This window comes from Elephas maximus, chromosome 9 (assembly GCF_024166365.1).
Source record: "Elephas maximus indicus isolate mEleMax1 chromosome 9, mEleMax1 primary haplotype, whole genome shotgun sequence".
Lineage (NCBI taxonomy): Eukaryota > Metazoa > Chordata > Mammalia > Proboscidea > Elephantidae > Elephas > Elephas maximus.
In genome coordinates this window covers 2,127,208-2,149,786 of record NC_064827.1, presented here as the reverse complement: position 1 = coordinate 2,149,786, position 22,579 = coordinate 2,127,208, and the positions used below count along the sequence as shown (strand labels likewise).

General features: G+C 51.0%; 1 protein-coding gene across 4 annotated transcripts in view; it reads right to left on the bottom strand.

The window, feature by feature from the left end:
- KCNT1 (potassium sodium-activated channel subfamily T member 1) overlaps positions 1–22,579 on the bottom strand; it is a 105,915-nt gene that overhangs the window by 13,114 nt on the left and 70,222 nt on the right. For 2 of the 4 annotated variants that reach the window (XM_049896617.1, XM_049896618.1), the window contains 13 exons: positions 10,453–10,617; positions 9,906–10,042; positions 9,193–9,256; positions 8,988–9,096; positions 7,648–7,756; positions 7,406–7,555; positions 6,698–6,936; positions 5,836–6,061; positions 5,044–5,149; positions 1,617–1,789; positions 957–1,028; positions 539–673; positions 283–394 (listed from right to left, as the gene is read on the bottom strand). In XM_049896617.1, the coding sequence (XP_049752574.1) occupies positions 283–394; positions 539–673; positions 957–1,028; positions 1,617–1,789; positions 5,044–5,149; positions 5,836–6,061; positions 6,698–6,936; positions 7,406–7,555; positions 7,648–7,756; positions 8,988–9,096; positions 9,193–9,256; positions 9,906–10,042; positions 10,453–10,617 (1,797 nt within the window). The remainder of the gene's footprint in view (positions 1–282; positions 395–538; positions 674–956; positions 1,029–1,616; positions 1,790–5,043; positions 5,150–5,835; positions 6,062–6,697; positions 6,937–7,405; positions 7,556–7,647; positions 7,757–8,987; positions 9,097–9,192; positions 9,257–9,905; positions 10,043–10,452; positions 10,618–22,579) is intronic. The other 2 variants (XM_049896619.1, XM_049896620.1) reach the window with 2 other exon arrangements.

Genomic DNA, 22,579 nt, shown 5'->3' with positions numbered 1-22,579 from the left:
CACACGGCCATGGCCTCCATGGAGACCCTGCCAGCTCTAGACAACGCCCTTTTAGAAAGTCAGGGAGTCAGCTTCATGGAGTCACCAGGCTACACGGTCAAAAGCCTCCAAACCGCTGGGCCCCTGGGCCCCCCTGGGTCCCCCCTGCTGCAGGAGCTCCCTGCGTACCCATCCTCCCCGGCTGCAGCCCTCTCAGTCCCTTCTGAACCCCGCAGGAGCTGGAGGCACAGGAGGCAGATGTAGGCGCGCAGGGACCCTGGCTGAGTGTTGGGCGGCACGCACCTTCTCCAGCTTGGAGAGCGCCAGCGAGTAGCTGTCCTTGGCGCGGAACTGCATGAAGCGCATGTTGGAGGGGTGGGTAAGCTCGGTAGTGATGCTGAGGCTGGGGAAGAGCCTGCGGGGGATGGGGGATCAGGTGGGGCCGGGTGTGCCGCTGCCGCCCCGCCCTGCCCTCTCCAATGCCCCGCCCACCACCCCGCCCCCACCCCCCTCCTCCTCACCCCTCCCCACCCCTCCTCTCCCCTCCCCGCCCGCTCACCGGAACATGGTCTGCACGTTGACGATGGTCTTGGCATCGGCCATGTAGTCCTCCTCGGCGCTCATGGTGCTCTCCTTGTCCACCACCACCAGGTTGTCCGCGTAGATGATACCACACTGCAGCAGGCTGTCCAGGCTGGGAACCAAGTGCGCGGTGGGGACCCAGCTGCCCCCACACCCCCGCCTCCCTCAGAACTGCCCCTGGGCCAGGGTGGGTGTGGGGTAAGCAGGCCTGTGCCTGGGGTGCATCCCCTGGGCCCCACTGGGCCTCCCATCCCCTCCGGGCTACCTGGGCTTCTCTGCTGCCACAGGAGGACCTTGGAGGGGGAGGGCAGGTGTGGAGGGCCCTCCTTCTGCTAAGAAATGCCCGGCCTCCCCCCACCCCCAGGTCCTGCATGGGGCGCAGCTCAGCACCTTACTTGTCCACAGAGCCCTCCATGTAGTAGACCATAGGGAAACAGCAGATGGCCTCCAGGAAGTGGTGGTCCGGCCTGGGGGGGATGGCAGCTCCTGGAGGGGCCCCGTCTGTGGCTTACCTTCCCCACCCCACCAGAGCAGGTCTGGATCCCCAGAAGCGCACTGTGTCAGGCCCGAGGGGCCTTCAGAGGCCAGTGAGGCCATACTTCGTTCTACCAGAGGGAAAACACAGGCCTGCTGAGGTCAGGCCCCCTAGGGGTAAAGCACTGCTCAGGTTCCTGGTGGAGGGGAGAGCCACATGGGCCCCTCAGGGACTCCCATTTGGAGAGACAAACAGAGGCACGAGAAACCATGAGATAAGGGAGGAAGACGTGGGAGAGCCTGGGAGCTAGAGGATGGGGTGTGCTCTCCAGTGAGAAATGGGAGAAGCCTGACCACCAGGAAGGACCAGGCCAGAAGCCTGGGATCTGCCTGCTGCCTTCCTGAAGGTGGGGGCAGATGGGGCCCAGGTGAGGTGAGGCCACAGGTATGGGGGCCCAGGGACCCCAGGGTGGGCAGGGTGGTCCTCCATGGCCCCTCTGCCTGGTGGGGCCAGCAGACTCAGGCCTGGGCCAGGACAGCCGTGAGTTCAGTGGCGCTGACGTTGGTGGGAGGGGCCTTACTTGTTATCCAGGAGCAGTACAATGGGGTTGAGCTCCTTGCGGGACCTGTAGTAGGCCCGCAGCGGCACAATGAAATTGTAGAGTCCATTGCCGGCTGTCTCGGCGGAGACGATGATGAGTTTGTTCTTGAACCCGTAGGCCTTGGCATCTTCATAGCTGTTGTGCTTGCAGCCCTGGGGGCGACCCCCAAGTCACGTGCCAGGAAGGGGCCGCGGTGACCCTGCACTCCCAGGGACCCCAGCCAAATGACACCCGTACGGAGACTGCATGGCAGCCTGTCATGACACTCAGGACAGACACAAGTAAAATGGATGCAACTACCCAGACCTCCCACCCACCCTGTGGGAGCTGCACCAATGGTGCCAACAAGGCTGTGTCTGTCCTGACGCACTGCTCCAAGTGAGCCAGGGCTCGCGGAGCCACCAGCATGGGCAAGACGGGAATCACGTCAGCACGGGCCAGGGAGGGTCTGTATGCACTCATCTTAGCATGGTTTTAGCGTCGAGCTATGGGTACAGAAGTCACACAGACGTATCGTGTGTGTGCATGTGCACAGATATACTTGCTAGCTCTGCCTCCCAGAGGGATTAGGGGAGTTGACACCCCCTAACAATGAGCACACCCAGCGCCCAGATTTTAGCTTCTAACTACCACTTTCCATGAAAAGGACTTTCTGGAGAAACGACTCTTCCTGGAGCTGGGCAGGGGAAACACAAGGTGTGGGTGTAACATCTTTGATTAGTAAGTAAAGGACGTGCCCAGAGAATGATGGGGCAAGTCAGGGGACCCAGAAGTCAGCTTGAAGGGGCTCCCACCAGCAAAATCAGGAAAAACAAGCAATTTGTAACAAATGATGCTGTGTTATGCAGATGACACAACTTGCTCTCTGAAAGTGAAGAGGACTTGGAGCACTTACCGATGAAGAGCAAAGACCACAGCCTTCAGTGTGGATCACACCTCAACAAAGAAAACAAAAATCCTCACAACTGGACCAATGAGCAACACCACGGTAAACGGGGAAAGATTGAGGTTATCAAGGATTTCATTTTACTTGGATCCACAATCAACACCCACAGAAGCAGCAGTCAAGAAATCAAACAATGCATTCAATTGGGAAAACCTGCTGCAAAGGACCTCTTTCAAGTGTTGAAAAGCAAAGACATCACCTTGAAGACTAAGGTGCGCCTGACCTAATCCAGGGTATTTTCAATCACATCATATGCATGTGAAAGCCGGACAATGAATAAGGAAGACCGAAGAAGAGTTGACGCCTTTGAATTGGGGTGTTGGCAAAGAATACTGAATATACCATGGGCTGCCAACAGAACAAAAAAATCTATCTTAGAAGTACAACCAGAATGCTCCTTAGAAGCAAGGATGGCAAGACTGAGTCTCACATACTTTGGACATGTTATGAGTCCCTGGAGAAGGACATCATGCTTGGTAAAGTACAGTGTCAGCAGAAAACAGGAAGACCCTCGAGGAGATGCACTGACGCAGTGTCTGCAGCAACGGGCTCAAGCATAACAACAATTGTGAGCATGGCGCAGGACCGGGCGGTGTTTCGTTCTGCTGTGCGTCTGGTCACTGTGAGTCGGAACCGACTGGACAGCACTAACAACAATGACAACAGCTGCAATAGTAAATGGTGGGCTATAACCCACTGAGTAAAATACGAACCCCAAGAACCATACTGATATAAACAAATGAATAAAAATAAACAGGGACAAGGGAAGGTTCTTCCTTCCTGCAGAATGCCAGCTAGTAAAGATGAAAGGACAGGACTGGAGAACCACAGTGGGTGCTGACACTGGGGGTAAGGGCTGGGCGGGGACCATGCGCTCATGCAGCCTCAAGGTGCCTTCCCCTCAACAGCTTGTTAACCACAGACGGAACGGTGTCTTACAGAGAAGCCTGGCCAACACCACCATTACCCAGCAATCCACATTAACATCATCCATGGAAGGACAAGAGGACGTTGCATGCCTCCTGATGGGGTGCACTGAGGACGTGGCAGGAGTTCTGGGGTATTCAAGCAATGTGCATAACCTGAATCCAACCACGGGGAAACACCAAGCAAACCCAAACCAGGGACATTCTACAAACTAACTAACCAGCCTGGACTCTTCAAAACCCACCGCCCATCTGCCAGCACATCGTTCTGTGGGGGCTTGGGTGTTGCTGTGATGCTGGAAGCTATGCCATTGGTATTTCAAATACCGTCAGGGTCACCCATGGTGGACAGGTTTCAGCAGAACTTCCAGACTGACAGACTTGGAGAAAGGCCTAGTGGCCTACTTTCAAAAACCAGCCAGTGAAAACACTTTGGATCCCAGAACGTCGTCTGAGCCTGACTCAGTTACTCCGTATGCTCATCAGGAGGGCCCAACTGCTGACATCCGTCATGGGGGACGTCACGTTGGGTTAAATGGAGGACCAGTGAAGAAGAGGGAACCCTCAACGAGATGGACTGACACAACAGCCTCAACGATGGACTCAAACATCGCAACGATCGTGAAGATGGCGTAGGAGCCGGCAGCGTTCATTCTGGTACACGTGGGATCCCCATGACTTGACGCTAACTCGACGGCATCAAACAACTACTCTTCAAAACATCTTCCTGGGATGGGCCAAGGAGAAGCTGAAGAACGTTCCAGATTAAAGGAGACACAAGCTGAAGAATGTTCAGAATAAAGGAGACTAAAGAGGCACAACAACTAAATGTAACACGTGATACTGGATTGGATCCTGACCGGGGAAAAATCACAAAAAAGGACAAACGGCCACAAAGCCGTGGAAAGGCTCTGGGGGCAGGAGGCACAATCTGCTTCAGGACTGTGGGTTTGATGCTGACCGTGTTGACGCTGGTGTCCTGTCAGCAATTCGGTTGTAGCAGGAACAAGACAAGGTCACAGTGAAGCATTCGTCTGCTAACTGAAAGGTTGGTGGTTCAAACCCGCCCAGTAGCACCGTGAAAGAAAGGTCTGGCGATCTGCTTCTGCAAAGATTCCAGCCGAGAAAACCCTGGGGAGCAGCTCTACTCTGTCACTCATGGAATCACCACGAGCAGGACGGACTCACTGGCAACTGGCTTTGTTTTGTTTTTATGAACGTGAGTGTCCTTGGTCTTGGGGAACGCAGGTTGACTTATTTGGGGGTAAAGGGCCACAGGGCTCCGATTTGATATCACATGGTTCAGGAACACATGCATATAAAATACAGACATAAGGCAGTGAAGAGGCAGTGGGGGCCAGTGTAGACCTTTGGGGAATCAGGTGAAAGGTCTACGGTGCTCCTTGTGTATGCTTTTCTGTAAGTCTGCAATTATGCGGAGAGAAAACACCACCAAAGGTGGAACAGGCTGGATGCACTGCCCTGGGCTGGGTGGCTGGGCAGCAGGGGGCTAGGAGGACAGGGGTGGGCTCACCTTGTCCAGCCGGAGGCAGCAGAAGGGCGCCTTCACAGGCAGGAGGTGGCACAGGGTCGGGGAGCTGCCGATGTAGGGCGAGTTGGGGGGATAGCCCTTCACATACCTGGACAGGGGACAAGGGCCCTCAGCAGCATGCCGGCGTCCCCCCGGCCAGCGGTGGGGACTCCATGGACACTTGGCTGGGGGCCTCTAAGGGCATCGGCTCAGCCCACCCACCACCACCCTCCCCGGTAACCCACAAGCCAGCCCTGAGGTGGCTCTCGTTGCCCTAGACCACTGTGTGCGTTAGGATGGTTCCTCGGTGGGACTCTGCACCAGGTGACCGCGGGGCCCTGGCTGGAGCTCGAGGCTGCGCCACAGGACCGGCCCCCGGGGGACACGCAGCGCTGCCAGATCCCGCGGACCTGCCGGCAGCCAGGCCAGGGCTGGGGTCCAGGCTGGAGGTGGGGTCAGGGGTGGGGTTAGGGGTGCGCCGGGACCGTGCGGGGCTAGAGGTGGGGACAGGGGCTGAGGGGCGGGGAAAGGAGGACCAGACTCTACCCCGCTAGTACCCGCGGCGGGTAGGGGTGGGGGTGGGGCCGGGGAGGGTGGGATCTAGGACGTCCCCCAGCACAGCAATGGGTTCAGCCCTCCCCGCCTGACCCTTTCCAGGCCCCAGCCAGGACTCTGCGTTCCCCTCTCCAGCTCCGCGGCTCGGGAGCCTCCCCCCGCCCTGCCCCCGCCCCCCGACGCCCCTCGCCCACATCGCCCGCCCCCCCAGGTTCTCCGGCCCCGCCCGCCGGCGCTCACTCCACCACCGACAGCCCCTCGTCGTCTGACTGCGCGGTCTCGTCCTCCGACTGGTCGCTTAGCAGGTCGCAGGGCAGCAGCGCCGAGCTGTCGGCCAGCTCCAGGACCGGCGCGATGCTGGGCCGCCGGCTGCCCGAGCCGTTCTCCGTGGGCAGCGCCAGCTTGCTGTCCCCCCTGCTCTGCGGTGGCCGGCATTCTGTGTTCTGGAGGTCCATGGCCACTGTCCCTGCGGGGAGCAGGCACTTGGCGGGTAGCCCCCTCCGGAAGCCTCCAGAGAGCAGGCTCCCAGAGCCCAGGGGAGTCTCCGCCCCGCTGAGCCTCAGTTTCTCTCTCCATACAATAGTGACAGTGGCCTCTTTGGGTGGTAGTGTTGAGCAGGACCCCACAGGCCCCTGGCACTGGCCCACCGTATCCATGTCAGTGATCACCACTCGAGGGGACCAGCCAGAAGGGGAGGGACTCTTGGCTGGGTGAACCCAAGGGTGGCAGTCCAGCCACTCTGCCCAGAGGGCTTGGGGGGCTCGGTCACCACAAGGGTGGACACAAGAGTGGCCAGCCCTTTACTGCCCGCTGGAATGGGTCCTGTCTGCACCCCTCTGGCCACTCTTCCATGGCAGTGTGGTGCTGCCAAGTGAGTGCTGGGAAGGGCCCAGGGTGTGCTGAGCACCTGCAGGGACAGCTGAGCTGCTGTTGCCCCGGACCAGGGAGGGGCCGGGGGCCACGTGGTTCTCATGGTTTCCGGACGCCCATGGGGGATGTGCAGGACATGTTAGGAAGCCCAGGTGGCCACAGGCCACCTCCCCTGCTCCTCCCGGTCTTCTCACCTGCACCCCGGCCTCCCCTCCCCCGGGCCCCCTCGCACCCACGGAGGCGATGATACTGTGCACCGGTAGCCTCGAGGGCCCCTCGTAGAGGCCCTGGCCGGAGCAGCCCTGCCTCCTCTGCTTCTCCTCCTGCTTGAAAATGAAGGCCGAGTTCTCCTCCTTGGTGATGTTGATGTAGAAGCAGGTGTCCGAGGCGGCCAGGATGTGCCGGGGCCCCGGGTTCAGTAGGATGCTCTTGTGGTCCTCGCGCTTCAGCCCGATGAGGCACACGCCGTACCTGGGGACGCGCGCAGGCGGGCGGTGGGCGGCTCCACGGGCTGTGCGCGCCCCGGACACCCAGCCCAGCTCCACTGCCCTGGCCCGGGGGTCGCTGCAGCCTGGACCCCGGGTCGCCCCCGCTGTCCCCCTGCCCGGCCGCGGGGACACACTGCCTGCTCCCACCCTCCTCTTCCTCCTCAGGGCCGGCGGGCAGCTCGATGGGTCCCCACTACCCTCTGGCCGCTCCTGCGCCCACCCCTCAGCCTGAGAAGACCCCACGGCCGGCCCTGCTCCCGCTGCCCCCGTATCGGTCCAGCGGGATCTGGCCTCGAGGCCCCGCCCCTGCGCCCGCCCGCCCCGCCCACCCCTGCCCCCGGCCCCGCCCTGCTCTGGCCCCGCCTCACCCCTGCGCCTCCCCTGGCCCCCCCGGCCCCGCCCCTCCCGGCCCCGCCCCTCCCGGCCCCGCCCACCCGGCCCCGCCTCCATACTTCTTGTGGGCGTGGAAGGCGGCGTAGGTGAAGCTCTTGCCCTCGTACTCGCGGAAGAACTTGCTGTCGCCCATGCGGATGTGGTAGACCTCGTTCCCCGAGCAGCGGCCGTACATGCGCTGCCACTGCTCCGGCGACTCCTGGCCCTCCCTGTGGGGGGCGGCGTCGGCTCGGGGCGCGGGGCTGCCAGCGCCTCCCCCCTGCCCAGGGCGCCCCCCCCGCCCGCCCCAGGGTGCACGCACTGGCCTCGGGAGGTGTGCACCAGCAGGGTGATGAGGGTGGAGGTGGCTGGGCAGATGCAGTTCAGGGCCAGCAGGGCGTACTTGCACTCCTCCTCACACACCACGTGGTCTGCGGGGACACCGGGGTCACCGTCACTGTCCGCCTCCGCGCCCAGCACGGGCTGCTCTCCTGCCTCCCCCCGCCCCGGGTGAAGTGAGCGCCTTTATGTGGCCTTGGGGTGCTTTGGGAAGAACAGCCGGAGATTTTCCCCTAAACCCTGAGGAATTACCTTTTGCCCTCGTTTTCTACCCCAGAGGGTTTGTTACATTTCCTAGGTAAACTGTACGCAACTTGGTTTCATACTTTTTGCCCAGTCCTGGGCTGCAGCCTGCCCTGGATTGGTCGATGGGCTATGCAAGTGACTGTCTGTAGCCTACCGTGAGGGGATTGGTCAGTTCCTGGCCCAGGTGGGAGGGCCGTACCTTGGAATCGACAAGGAGTTTGTGTATATACTGAGCCAGTCCTACAGAAATCTTAGAGACAGAAAGAAACAGAAGCAGAAAGAAGAGTGAAGGAGGAGAGACAGAGAGAGGAGGAAAGGAACTTCCTGAAAGAGCCGTAACAGGGGTCAAGGGCTGTAACAGTGGGGACAACGAGAGCCCTGGAGAGAGCCCAGCAGCAGAGTCAAGAGGAGCCTGTCCCCGGGGGCTGAGAGGAGGCCTGCACGGTGGAGAGGAGCTGAGAGAGCTGCCCCGCACTGAACGGGGGGGACTGTCTACATGCTTCCTGATTCTGAGCTGTACCCTGTTCCTCATTAAACCACTTAAGTATGGTCTACGAGTTCTGTGTGGTCATAGCAATGGATTATTGAACCCAGAAGAGAAGCGCAGGGTGCCATGGGAGAGGTGGCTGGCGTCAGGATTGGTCAACAGGCTGGAGAGTGGAGGTATGTCTGACCTCCGCCTCATGCGGATCAGCCTTAGGCATCATCCCCCTGCACTTAGACAAGTTCTGACATTATTACTATTTCTACTATTCCTGAGCACCCCTCCTGTACCCAGCACAGGCCTGCTCACCTGACCCCTGGAGGTGCCTAGCTCACCTGTCCCTCTCACCTGGGAGCTCATCAGACAGTGCTCCTGCCCTCACTAATCTGGGCCCCCAGGCACAGGATGGCTCATCTCAGAAGGTCCCACATGGGCTCCCACCCTAGATGTGGTGGGATGGAGGGTCCATAGAGTTAGGACCTGGCCACAGGGACCCTGTGACATTGAGCTTGCATGGACGGTGCTTGAGGCCCTGCTCTTCTCCAGTCCACACATGCACGCTCCCCTGTGTGCACACAGCCCCCCAAACATACCAGCAAACTTGACGTGGAACTTGTTCTCAGGCTTAAGGATCTGCACATAGAGGGGGCAGTTGGGGGCAAAGTCCTTCACGGCCCAGGCACGCAGGATGGTCTGGTGGTCCTGGGGGTGGGGTGCGGTCAGTGCCAGTGCCTGTGGGGCAGCAGCAGCAACAGGGTGTGGGCTCTGCCCTGGGGCTGGACAGGGGACAGCACTCACCGCCGCAGTGCGGTCCACCTCATTCCGGCTGCTGAGGATGAAGCAGGCCTCCCCGTTGTCCATCCTGCAAAGCACCAGGGGCTCACAGCTGCCCTCCTGGGGCCCTGAGAGACTTGGAGTGTGGGTAGCCCAGCCTGGGAGTGTTGAGGTGAGGGGGGAAGGGTTCCTGGGAGGGGAGACACAGCTGGGCCTTGAAGGGAGGGGGGCTGGACCAGGGCCTCGTAGAGCTAGGGGAGGGAAGGAGGGAGAGGGCTGGGCTGGGCGGTGGCACTGAGCTGGAGCAGCTCTAGAGCTGGCAGCTCTTGGGTGGGCCAGCCACCCACTGACTCACTCCTGGCCCATGAAGACCTTAGCAGAGCCCCCAGCCTCCCAGCACCCGGTCTGTCTCCGGGAGCACATGAGGGGGTCCTGTGAGCTCCTCGCAGCTTCCTGAGACCAGTGAGCCCATGCAGCCCAGCAGTTCCCCCTGGTTCCCTTGGTGGCCCTGTCGTCCCTTCTCAGTCCCTCCTCAAACCATGGTCCCCTCAGCCTGTGGTTCCCCTCAGTTCCCCCTCAGCCCCCCTCGTGGCCTTGTGGTTCCCCCTCACCCCCTCATGGTCCCCCCACCACAGATGCTCCTGTGGTCCCCCTGTGTTTCCCCCTCAGTCCCCTCGGTCCTCCTGCGACCTCCCTGCAGTCCCCCCCGCCCCTCCAGCCCCTCCCCCAGCACTCACTTGGCCCGCATGAGGTCTTGGTCCTTGAGTGCGGAGCCCTGGAGGTAGATGACCCTCTGGGACCACAAGGGGATCTGCAGGACCCTGCGCACTTGCACATCCATCTCCGTGGGGCACAGGATGACCACGTAATAGTCCTGCAGCCGAGGCTGTGTCAGCTGGAACAGCCTCCTGCCCTCCCCCCCTTCCTGCTGTCCTGTGTGTGTTCACACCTGGCCCCTAATGGGACCCCTGGACAACACCTGGAGAGTGTGGGAGTGGACGGACATGAGAGACCACCTGGCCCCACCTTCCACTGGACAGGCAGGGAAACCCAAGCCCGAGGCACTTAGGAGACTGGCCTGGTCATGCAGCACTCCTGCCGCAGGGGTGACTAGTGGGCGACCTCAGAGGGAGCCCGGGGCCTACCTGGAGGCAGGGGCTTGCCTGGAGCGGGGGCTTACCTGGAGCAGAGGCTTACCTGGAGCCGGAGGCCTACCTGGAGCGGGGGCCTACCTGGAGCCGGGGGCCTACCTGGACCAGGAGCCTACCTGGAGCAGGGGCTTACCTGGAGCCGGGGGTGGGCATAGAACTCATTCAGGAAGTCCATGAGGAGGTCGATCTTGAGGGAGCTGACGCACAGGACCACGTGCTTCTCCGTCTGTGCCCGGTGGCGGCTATAGTTGCCGCCTGACTTCTGCCGCTCCATCCAGAGGTACACGAGCTCCTCAAACTGTGCAGAGAAGGGTGAGTGCCACACGGCTGGGGGGCATCAGAGAGAGGGCCCTTCCCATGTGGGACCATGACAAAGCAACCACTGACCTAAGAGCCCGGCCAGCACAGGGGTGATGGGGGTCAGGGCTGGTGGAATGTGCAGGGACATGGGCGCTCTCTGTAGGAGGCCAGCAAGGCAAGGGTGGCAGCAGGGCTAAGGAGAACTGGGCACACCCCTGTCCACCTCCTGCCCTGGATGGACCCAAAATGCTGCCCCTCCATGTCCAGGTAAGTAAGAGCCTTGCACCTGCTGGTCTACACCTGGGACCAAGTGTGAAATGAACACATTAGGGACTCTTCATCGGGTAGTTCATGCCAGCTGCCTGAGACACAGCCAGACACTGAGCGCTCACTTTATTATCCCACTTCAGAGGGGTGTGAACGGTGAGGCTGTGTGCATCCACGCTGGCCCACATTTCCTGGGTGTGAGCTGTGGGTGTTGGATTTGTCTCCAATGAAGAAAATCCACACACGTGTGTTTTATTGACTATGCAAAGACATTCAACTGTGTGGGTCATAACAAATTATGGATAATATTGTGAAGAATAGGAATTCCAGAATGCTTAATTGTGCTCATGAGGAACCTGTACAGAGACCAGGAGGCAGTCATCCCAACAGAGCAAAGCGTACTGCACGGTTTAAAGTCAGGAAAGGTGTACACCAGGGTTGCATCTTTTCACCATACATTTCAATCTGTATGCTGAGCAAGTAATCTGAAAAACTGGACTGTATGAAAAAGAATGTGGCATCAGGATTGGTTGTTGTTGCTATTGTTAGGTGCTGTCGCGCTGGTTCCAACTCACAGAGGCCCCACCTACAACAGAACGAAACACTGCCCAGTCCTAAGCCATCCTCACATTCATTGTTAGGCTTGAGCCCATTACTGCAGCCACTGTGTGAATCCATCTCGTCAAGGGTCTTCCTCTGTTTCACTGACCCTCTGCTTTACCAAGCATGATGTCCTTCTCCAGGGACTGACCCCTCCTGATAACATGTTCAAAGTATGTGAGATAAAGTCTCACCATTATTGCTTTCAAAGAGCAATCTGGCTGTATTTCTTCCAAGACAGACTTGTTCGTTCTTCTGGCAGTCCATGCTATGTTCATTATTCTTCCCCAATGCAATAATTCAAAGGCATCAATTCTTCTTTAGCCTTCCTTATTCATTGTTCAGCTTCCGCATACATATGAGGTGACTGAAAACAACATGGCTTGGGTCAGGTGCACTTTAGTCTTCAAAATAACAGCTTCACTTTTTAACACTTTAAAGAGGTCTTTTGTAGCAGATTTGCCTAATGCAATGTGTCATTTGATTTCTTGACTGCTGCCTCTATGGGTGTTCATTGTGGATCCAAGTAAAATGAAATCCTTGACAACTTCAATCTTTTCTCTGTTTATCATGATGTTGCTCATTGGTCCAGCTGTGAGGATTTTTGTTTTCTTTATGTTAAGGTGTAACCCATACCGAAGGCTGTAGTCTTTGATCTTCATCAGTAAGTGCTTCAAGTCCTCTTCGCTTTCAGTAAGCAAGGTTGTGTCATCTGCATAACCCAGGTTGTTAATGAGTCTTCCTTCAGTCCTGGTGCCATGTTCTTCTTCATATAGTTCAGCTTCTCGGATTATTTGCTCAGCATACAGATTGAATAAGTATGGTAAAAGGATGCAACCCTGACGCACACCTTTCCTGACTTTAAACAACACAGTATCCCCTTTTTCTGTTCGAACAACTGCCTCTTGATCTATGTACAGGTTTTGTGTGAGCATAAATGTTCTGGAATTCCCATTCTTTGCAATGTTATCCATGGTTTGTCATGATCCACACAGTCGAATGCCTTTGCATAGTCAATAAGACACAGGTAAACATCCTTCTGGTATTCTCTGCTTTCAGCCAGGATCCATCTGACATCAGCAATGACATCCCTGGTTCCACGTCCTCTTCTGAAACCAGACTGAATTTCTGGCAGTTCCCTGTCGATATCCTGCTGCAGCCATTTTTGAATGATCTTCAGCAGAATTTTGCTTGCAGGTGATATTGTTTGGTAATTCCCACACTCGGTTGGATCACCTTTCTTTGGAATAGGCATAAATATGGATCTCTCTCTGTTGGTTGGCCAGGTAGCTGTCTTCCAAATTTCTTGGGATAGACCAGTGCACACTTCCAGTGCCGCATCCGTTTGTTGAAACATCTCAATTGATATTCCATCAATTCCTGGCGCCTTGTTTTTCACCAATGCCTTCAGTGCAGCTTGGACTTCTTCCTTCAGTATCATCAGTTACTGATTATATCCTACCCCACATCAGTGGGGTTTTTTTTCTTAAATGGTTGAATGTCGACCAATCCTTTTTTTTGGTATAGTGACTCTGTGTATGCTTTCCATCTTTTTTTGATGCTTCCTGTGTCATTTAATTTTTTCCCCACAGAATCCTTCAGTATTGCAACTCAAGGCTCCAATTTTTCTTTAGCTCTTTCAGCTTGAGAAATGCCAAGCATGTTCGTCCTTTCTGGTTTCCTAACTCTGGGTCTTTGCACATGTTATTATGATACTTTGCTTTCTCTTCTCGAGCTGCCCTTTGAAATCTGTTCAGCTCTTTTACTTCATTATTTCTTCCTTTTGCTTCACTACTTGATGTTCAAGAGCAAGTTGCAAGTGTCTTCTGACATCCATATTGTTTTTTTCTTTCTTTCCTGTCTTTTTAATGACCTCTTGCTTTCTTCATGTATGATGTCCTTTCATAACTTGTCTGGTCTTTGGCCATTAGTGTTCAAAGTGTCAAATCTGTTCTTGAGATGGTCTCTAAATTCAGGTGGGATATACTCATGGTTGTACTTTGGCTCTCATAGACTTGTTCTAATTTTTTTCAGTTTCAACTTGAACTTGCATATGAGCAATTGATGCTCTGTTTTGAAGTTGGACCCTGACCTTGTTCTGACTGATGATATTGAGCTTTTCCATCATCTCTTTCCACATATGTTGTCGATTTGATTCCTGCGTATTCCATCTGGTGAGGTCCACATATGTAGTCACTGTTTACATTGGTGAAAAAGGTATCTGCAGTGAAGAAGTCATTGGTCTTGCAAAATTGTATCATGCGATCTCTGGCATCGTTTCTATCACCAAGGCAATTATTTCCAAGTACCGATCCTTCTTTGTTTCCAACTTTTGCATTCCAATCACCAGTAATTATCAATGCATCTTGGTTGCATGCTCGATCAATTTCAGACTGCAAAGTTGGCAAAAATCTTCAGTTTCTTCATCTTTGGCCTTAGTGGTTGGTGTGTAAATTTGAATAATAATCGTATTAACTGGTCTTCGTTGTAGGCGTATGGATATTATCCTATCACTGACAGCATTGTACTTCAGGATAGATCTTGAAATGTTCTTTTTAACGATGAATGCAACACCATTCCTCTTAAAGCTGTCATTTCCCGAGAGGCGGGGCCAAGATGGCGGACTAAGTGGACGCTACCGCGGATCCCTCTTGCAACAAAGACTCGGAAAAACAAGTGAATCGATCACATACATAACAATCTATGAACCCTGAACAACAAACACAGATTTAGAGATGGAGAACGAACAAATACGGGGAGGCAGAGATTGTTTTCAGAGCCTGGAGCCAGCGTACCAGTCAGGTGACCTTCGGCGCCCGATTTGGGGCAGAGCCCAGGGGGGCAGACAGCTCAAACAAGGGGTCCAGCCCTGGCTCCCGAACTCATTCCGGGAGGGGACCCAGCTGGTTCGCGCAGGCGGCGTGGCGGCACAGCTGGTGGGAGAAGTCCCCAGGAGGCAGTGACTGGTCTTGGAGTGGGGAGAGCAGCGTCCCAGCCGGGGAGCCGTCCCGCCGGGATTTTGGCAGGCCGTGGGCGCAGGGAGCAGCTCCATCTCCCTGAACTGACTCCGGGAGGGGCCCAGCCAGTTCGCGTGGGCGGCGTGGCGACGCAGCCGGTGGCAGAAGTCCCCGGGAGACAGTGACAGGTCTTGGAGAGGGGAGAGCGGCGTCCTAGCTGGGGAACCTTCCCGCCGGAATTTTGACTGGGCGCAGGCACGGCATAGGCGCACAGAGCTGCTCCACCTCCCTGAACTAGCCCCGGGGGGGGGCCCAGCCGGTTTGCGCGGGCGGTGTGGCGACGCGGCCGGTGGGGGAGGTCCCCGGGGGGCAGCGACTGGTCTTGGAGCGGGGAGAGTGGCGTCCCAGCCGGGACGCGCGGTCGCAGCGCAGGCGCGGGGAGCTGCTCCGCTCGCCTGAGCTGACCCCCGGGGGGGGGCCCAGCCGGTTCTCGGGGGTGGCGCGGCAACGCGGCTGGCGGGACAGGGAGTCCCCAGGAGGCAGCGACTGATTTTGGAGTTGGGAGTGCACCGTCCCAGTAGGGGAACCCTGACGTTGGGCGTGGGGCTGGCAGCGGAGGATCTGACCGTGACTCCAGCGGGCCAGACCCCCCAGGGGCAATCTCCACACAGCCAGCACACATAGGCGACGTGCCCCGTGGAAATCTCAGATATAATAGTCATTCCAAGCAAGACAAGCAACTCTGGCTATATTCTGAGGTGCCACTCTCCTATCTCTCTGATCCCTCCCCCACCCTCCCCAGGCAGCTTCATTAACATCCGAATAGCCTGAGCCAGAGGGAGAACTCTGATAGGGATCTGACTGCATTTTTTTTTTTTTTTTTAGCGGATTTTCTGGAAAAACTAGTTTCCCAGTGATGGCTCAGAAACAGCAGTCCATATCAAACCACTTAAAGAAGCAGACCATGACAGCTTCTCCAATCCCCCAAACAAAAGAATCAAAATCTTTCCCAAATGAAGATACAATCCTGGAATTATCAGATACAGAATATAAAAAACTAATTTACAGAATGCTTCAAGACATCACAAACAAAATAAGGCAAACTGCAGAAAAAGCCAAGGAACACACCAATAAACCTGTTGAAGAACTCAAAACGATTATTCAAGAACATGGTGGAAAAATTAATAAGTTGCAAGAATCCATAGAGAGACAGCATGTAGAAATCCAAAAGATTAACAATAAAATTACAGAATTTGACAACGCAATAGGAAGTCAGAGGAGCAGACTCAAGCAATTAGAATGCAGACTGGGACATCTGGAGGATCAGGGAATCAACACCAACATAGCTGAAAAAAAATCAGATAAAAGAATTTAAAAAAATGAAGAAACCCTAAGAATCATGTGGGACTCTATCAAGAAGGATAACTTGCGTGTGATTGGAGTCCCAGAACAGGGAGGGAGAACAGAAAACACAGAGAAAATAGTTGAAGAACTCCTGACACAAAACTTCCCTGACATCATGAAGACGAAAGGATATCTATCCAAGATGCTCATCGAACCCCATTTAAGATTGATCCAAAAAGAAAAACACCAAGACATATTATCATCAAACTCGCCAAAACCAAAGATAAACAGAAAATTTTAAAAGCAGCCAGGGAGAAAAGAAAGGTTTCCTTCAAGGGAGAATCAATAAGAATAAGTTCAGACTACTCAGCAGAAACCATGCAGGCAAGAAGGGAATGGGACGACATATACAGAGCACTGAAGGAGAAAAACTGCCAGCCAAGGATCATATATCCAGCAAAACTCTCTCTGAAATATGAAGGCGAAATTAAGATATTTACAGATAAACACAAGTTTAGAGAATTTGCAAAAACCAAACCAAAGCTACAAGAAATACTAAAGGATATTGTTTGGTCAGAAAACCAATAATATCAGATACCAGCACAATACAAGGTCACAAAACAGAACGTCCTGATATCAACTCAAATAGGGAAATCACAAAAACAAACAAATTAAGATTAATTAAAAAAAAATACACATAACAGGGAATCATGGAAGTCAATAGGTAAAAGATCACAATAATCAAAAAGAGGGACTAAATACAGGAGGCATTGAACTGCCAGATGGAGAGTGATACAAGGCGATATAGAACAATACAAGTTAGGTTTTTACTTAAAAATAGGGGTAAATAATAAGGTAACCACAAAGAGGTATAACAACTCCATAATTCAAGATAAAAGCCAAGAAAAACGTAACAACTCAACTAACATAAAGTCAAACACTGTGAAAATGAGGATCTCACAATTTACTAAGAAAAACGTCTCAGCACAAAAAAGTATGTGGAAAAATGAAATGGCCAACAACACACATGAAAAGGCATCAAAATGACAGCACTGAAAACTTATTTATCTATAATTAGGCTGAATGTAAATGGACTAAATGCACCAATAAAGAGACAGAGAGTCACGGACTGGATAAAGAAACACGATCCGTCTATATGCTGCCTACAAGAGACACACCTTAGACTTAGAGACACAAACAAACTAAAACTCAAAGGATGGAAAAAAATATATCAAGCAAACAATAAGCAAAAAAGAAGAGGAGTAGCAATATTAATTTCTGGCAAAAAAGACTTTAGACTTAAATCCACCACAAAGGATAAAGAAGGACACTAGATAATGATAAAAGGGACAATTGATCAGGAAGACATAACCATATTAAATATTTATGTACCCAATGACAGGGCTGCAAGATACATAAATCAAATTTTAACAGAATTGAAAAGTGAGATAGACACCTCCACAATTATAGTAGGAGACTTCAACACACCACTTTCGGAGAAGGGCAGGACATCCAGTAAGAAGCTCAATAGAGACACGGAAGACCTAATTACAACAATCAACCAACTTGACCTCATTGACTTATACAGAACTCTCCACCCAAATGCTGCAAAGTATACTTTTTTTTCTAGCGCACATGGAACATTCTCTAGAATAGACCACATATTAGGTCATAAAACAAACCTTTGCAGAATCCAAAACATCGAAATATTACAAAGCATCTTCTCAGACCACAAGGCAATAAAACTAGAAGTCAGTAACAGAAAAACTAGGGAAAAGAAATCAAATACTTGGAAACTGAACAATACCCTCCCGAAAAAAGACTGGGTTATAGAAGACATCAAGGAGGGAATAAGGAAATTCATAGAATGCAACGAGAATGAAAGTACTTCCTATCAAAACCTCTGGGACACAGCAAAAGCAGTGCTCAGAGGCCAATTTATATCGATAAATGCACACATACAAAAAGAAGAAAGAGCCAAAATCGGAGAACTGTCCCTACAACTTGAACAAATAGAAAGTGAGCAACAAAAGAATCCATCAGGCACCAGAAGAAAACAAATAATAAAAATTAGAGCTGAACTAAATGAATTAGAGAACAGAAAAACAATTGAAAGAATTAACAAAGCCAAAAGCTGGCTCTTTGAAAAAATTAACAAAATTGATAAACCATTGGCTAGACTGACTAAAGAAACACAGGAAAGGAAACAAATAACCCGAATAAGAAACGAGAAGGACTACATCACAACAGAACCAAATGAAATCAAAAGAATCATATCAGATTACTATGAAAAATTGTACTCTAACAAATTTGAAAACCTAGAAGAAATGGATGAATTCCTGGAAAAACACCACCTACCTAAACTAACACATTCAGAAGTAGAACAACTAAATAGACCCATAACAAAAAAAGAGATTGAAACGGTAATCAAAAAACTCCCAACAAAAAAAGGTCCTGGCCCGGACGGCTTCACTGCGGAGTTCTACCAAACTTTCAGAGAAGAGTTAACACCACTACTACTAAAGGTATTTCAAAGCATAGAAAATGACGGAATACTACCCAACTCATTCTATGAAGCCACCATCTCCCTGATACCAAAACCAGGTAAAGACATTACAAAAAAAGAAAATTATAGACCTATATCCCTCATGAACATAGATGCAAAAATCCTCAACAAAATTCTAGCCAATAGAATCCAACAACACATCAAAAAAATAATTCACCATGATCAAGTGGGATTTATACCAGGTATGCAAGGCTGGTTTAATATCAGAAAAACCATTAGTGTAATCCATCACATAAATAAAACAAAAGATAAAAACCACATGATCTTATCAATTGATGCAGAAAAGGCATTTGACAAAGTCCAACACCCATTTATGATAAAAACTCTTACCAAAATAGGAATTGAAGGAAAATTCCTCAACATAATAAAGGGCATCTATGCAAAGCCAACAGCCAATATCACTCTAAATGGAGAGAGCCTGAAAGCATTTCCCTTGAGAACGGGAACCAGACAAGGATGCCCTTTATCACCGCTCTTATTCAACATCGTACTTGAAGTCCTAGCCAGGGCAATTAGGCTAGACAAAGAAATAAAGGGTATCCGGATTGGCAAGGAGGAAGTAAAGTTATCACTATTTGCAGATGACACGATCTTATATACAGAAAACCCTAAGGAATCCTCCAGAAAACTACTGAAACTAATAGAAGAGTTTGGCAGAGTCTCAGGTTATAAAATAAACATACAAAAATCACTTGGATTCCTCTACATCAACAAAAAGAACACCGAAGAGGAAATAACCAAATCAATACCATTCACAGTAGCCCCCAAGAAGATAAAATACTTAGGAATAAATCTTACCAAGGATGTAAAAGACCTATACAAAGAAAACTACAAAGCTCTACTACAAGAAATTCAAAAGGACATACTTAAGTGGAAAAACATACCTTGCTCATGGATAGGAAGACTTAACATAGTAAAAATGTCTATTCTACCAAAAGCCATCTATACATATAATGCACTTCCGATCCAAATTCCAATGTCATATTTTAAGGGGATAGACAAACAAATCACCAATTTCATATGGAAGGGAAAGAAGCCCCGGATAAGCAAAGCATTACTGAAAAAGAAGAAGAAAGTGGGAGGCCTCACTCTACCTGATTTCAGAACCTATTATACAGCCACAGTAGTCAAAACAGCCTGGTACTGGTACAACAACAGACACATAGACCAATGGAACAGAATTGAGAACCCAGATGTAAATCCATGCACGTATGAGGAGCTGATATTTGACAAAGGACCAGTGTCAGTTAATTGGGGAAAGGATAGTCTTTTTAACAAATGGTGCTGGCATAACTGGATATCCATTTGCAAAAGAATGAAACAGGACCCATACCTCACACCATGCACAAAAACTAACTCCAAGTGGATCAAAGACCTAAACATAAAGACTAAAACGATAAAGATCATGGAAGAAAAAATAGGGACAACCCTAGGAGCCCTAATACAAGGCATAAACAGAATACAAAACATTACCAAAAATGACGAAGAGAAACCCCATAACTGGGAGCTCCTAAAAATCAAACACCTATGCTCATCTAAAGACTTCACCAAAAGAGTAAAAAGACCACCTACAGACTGGGAAAGAATATTCAGCTATGACATCTCAGACCAGCGCCTGATCTCTTAAATCTACATGATTCTGTCAAAACTCAACCACAAAAAGACAAACAACCCAATCAAGAAGTGGGCAAAGGATATGAACACACATTTCACTAAAGAAGATATTCAGGCAGCCAACAGATACATGAGAAAATGCTCTCGATCATTAGCCATTAGAGAAATGCAAATTAAAACTACGATGAGATTCCATCTCACTCCAACAAGGCTGGCATTAATCCAAAAAACACAAAATAATAAATGTTGGAGAGGCTGCGGAGAGATTGGAACTCTTATACACTGCTGGTGGGAATGTCAAATGGTACAACCACTTTGGAAATCTATCTGGCGTTATCTTAAACAGTTAGAAATAGAACTACCATACAACCCAGAAATCCCACTCCTGGGAATATACCCTAGAGATACAACAGCCTTCACACAAACAGATATATGCATGCCCATGTTTATTGCAGCTCTGTTTACAATAGCAAAAAGCTGGAAGCAACCAAGGTGTCCATCAACGGATGAATGGGTAAATAAATTGTGGTATATTCACACAGTGGAATACTACGCATCGATAAAGAACAGTGACGAATCTGTGAAACATTTCATAACATGGAGGAACCTGGAAGGCATTATGCTGAGCGAAATTAGTCAGAGGCAAAAGGACAAATATTGTATAAGACCACTATTATAAGATCTTGAGAAATAGTAAAAACTTAGAAGAACACATACTTTTGTGGTTACGAAGTGGGGAGGGAGGGGAGGGAGGGAGAGAGTTTTTTATTGATTAATCAGTAGATAAGAACTGCTTTAGGTGAAGGGAAAGACAACACTCAACACATGGAAGGTCAGCTCAATTGGACTGGACCAAAAGCAGAGAAGTTTCCGGGATAAAATGAATGCTTCAAAGGTCAGCGGAGCAGGGGCAGGGGTCTGGGGAACATGGTTTGAGGGGACTTCTAAGTCAATTGGCAAAATAATTCTATTATGAAAATATGCTGCATCCCACTTTGAAATGTGGCGTCTGGGGTCTTAAATGCTAACAAGCGGCCATCTAAGATACATCAATTGGTCTCAACCCACCTGGAGCAAAGGAAAATGAAGAACACCAAGGTCACACGACAACTAAGAGCCCAAGAGACAGAAAGGGCCACATGATCCAGAGACCTACATCATCCTGAGACCAGAAGAACTAGTTGGTGCCCAGCCACAACCGATGACTGCCCTGACAGGGAGCACAACAGAGAACCCCTGAGGGAGCAGGACATCAGTGGGATGCAGACCCCAAATTCTCATAAAAAGATCATACTTAATGGTCTGAGTGAGACTAGAGGAATCCCGGCGGCCACGCTCCCCAAACCTTCTGTTGGCCCAGGACAGGAACCATCCCCGAAGACAACTCATCAGACATGAAAGGGACTGGTCAGTGGGTAGGAGAGAGATGCTGATGAAGAGTGAGCTAATTATATCAGGTGGACACTTGAGACTGTGTTGGCATCTCCTGTCTGGAGGGGGGATGGGAGGATAGAGAGAGAGGGAAGCTGGCAAAATTGTCACGAAAGGAGAGACTGAAAGGGCTGACTCAATAGGGGGAGAGCAACTGCGAGTACGGAGTAAGATGTATGTAAACTTATATGTGACAGACTGACTGGATTTGTAAACGTTCACTTGAAGCTTAATAAAAGTTGATAAAAAAATATATAAAAAAAATTTTTTTTAAAGTGGTCATTTCCCGCATAGTAGACCATATGACTGTCTGATTCAAAATGGCCAATACCAGTCCATTTCAGCTCACTAATGCCTAGAACATTGATGTTTAGGTGTTCCATTTCATTTTTGTCGATTTCCAATTTTTCAAGATTCATACTTCATACATTCTACATTCTAATTATTAATGGATGTTTGCAGCTGCCTCTTCTCATTTTGAGTCCTGCCATATTAGCAAATGAAGGTCCCGAAAGCTCCATCCACGTCATTAAGGTCGACTCTACTTTGAGGAGGCAGCTCTTCCCCAGTCATCTCTGAGTGCCTTCCAACCTGGGGGGCTCATCTTCCAGCACTATATCAATGTTCCACTACTATTCATAAGGTTTTCACTGGCTAATGCTTTTTAGAAGTAGATCACCAGGTCGTTTTTCCTAGTCTGTCTTAGTTTGGAAGCTCAGCTGAAACCTGTCCGCCATGGGTGACCCTGCTGGTATTTGAACACAGGTAGGTGGCATAGCTTCTAGCATCACAGCTACACGCAAGTCCCCACAGTAGGGACAAACCACTCAGGACTGGTGGAAGACTCATTAACAACTTGTGATACGCAGATGACACAACCTTGCTTACTGAAAACGAAGAGGATTTGAAGAATTTACTGACGAAGATCAAAGGCCACAATCTTCAGTATGGATTACACCTCAACATAAAGAAAACAAAAATCCTCACAACTGGACTAATAAGCAACATTATGATAAATGGAGAAAAGACTGACATTGTGAAGGATTTTATTTTACTTGTATCCACAATGAACGCCCGTGGAAGTAGCAGTACAAGAAATCAAACGACATGTTGCATTTGGCAAATCTGCTGCAGAAGACCTCTTTAAAGTGCTAAAAAGCAAAGATGTCACTTTGGGAATT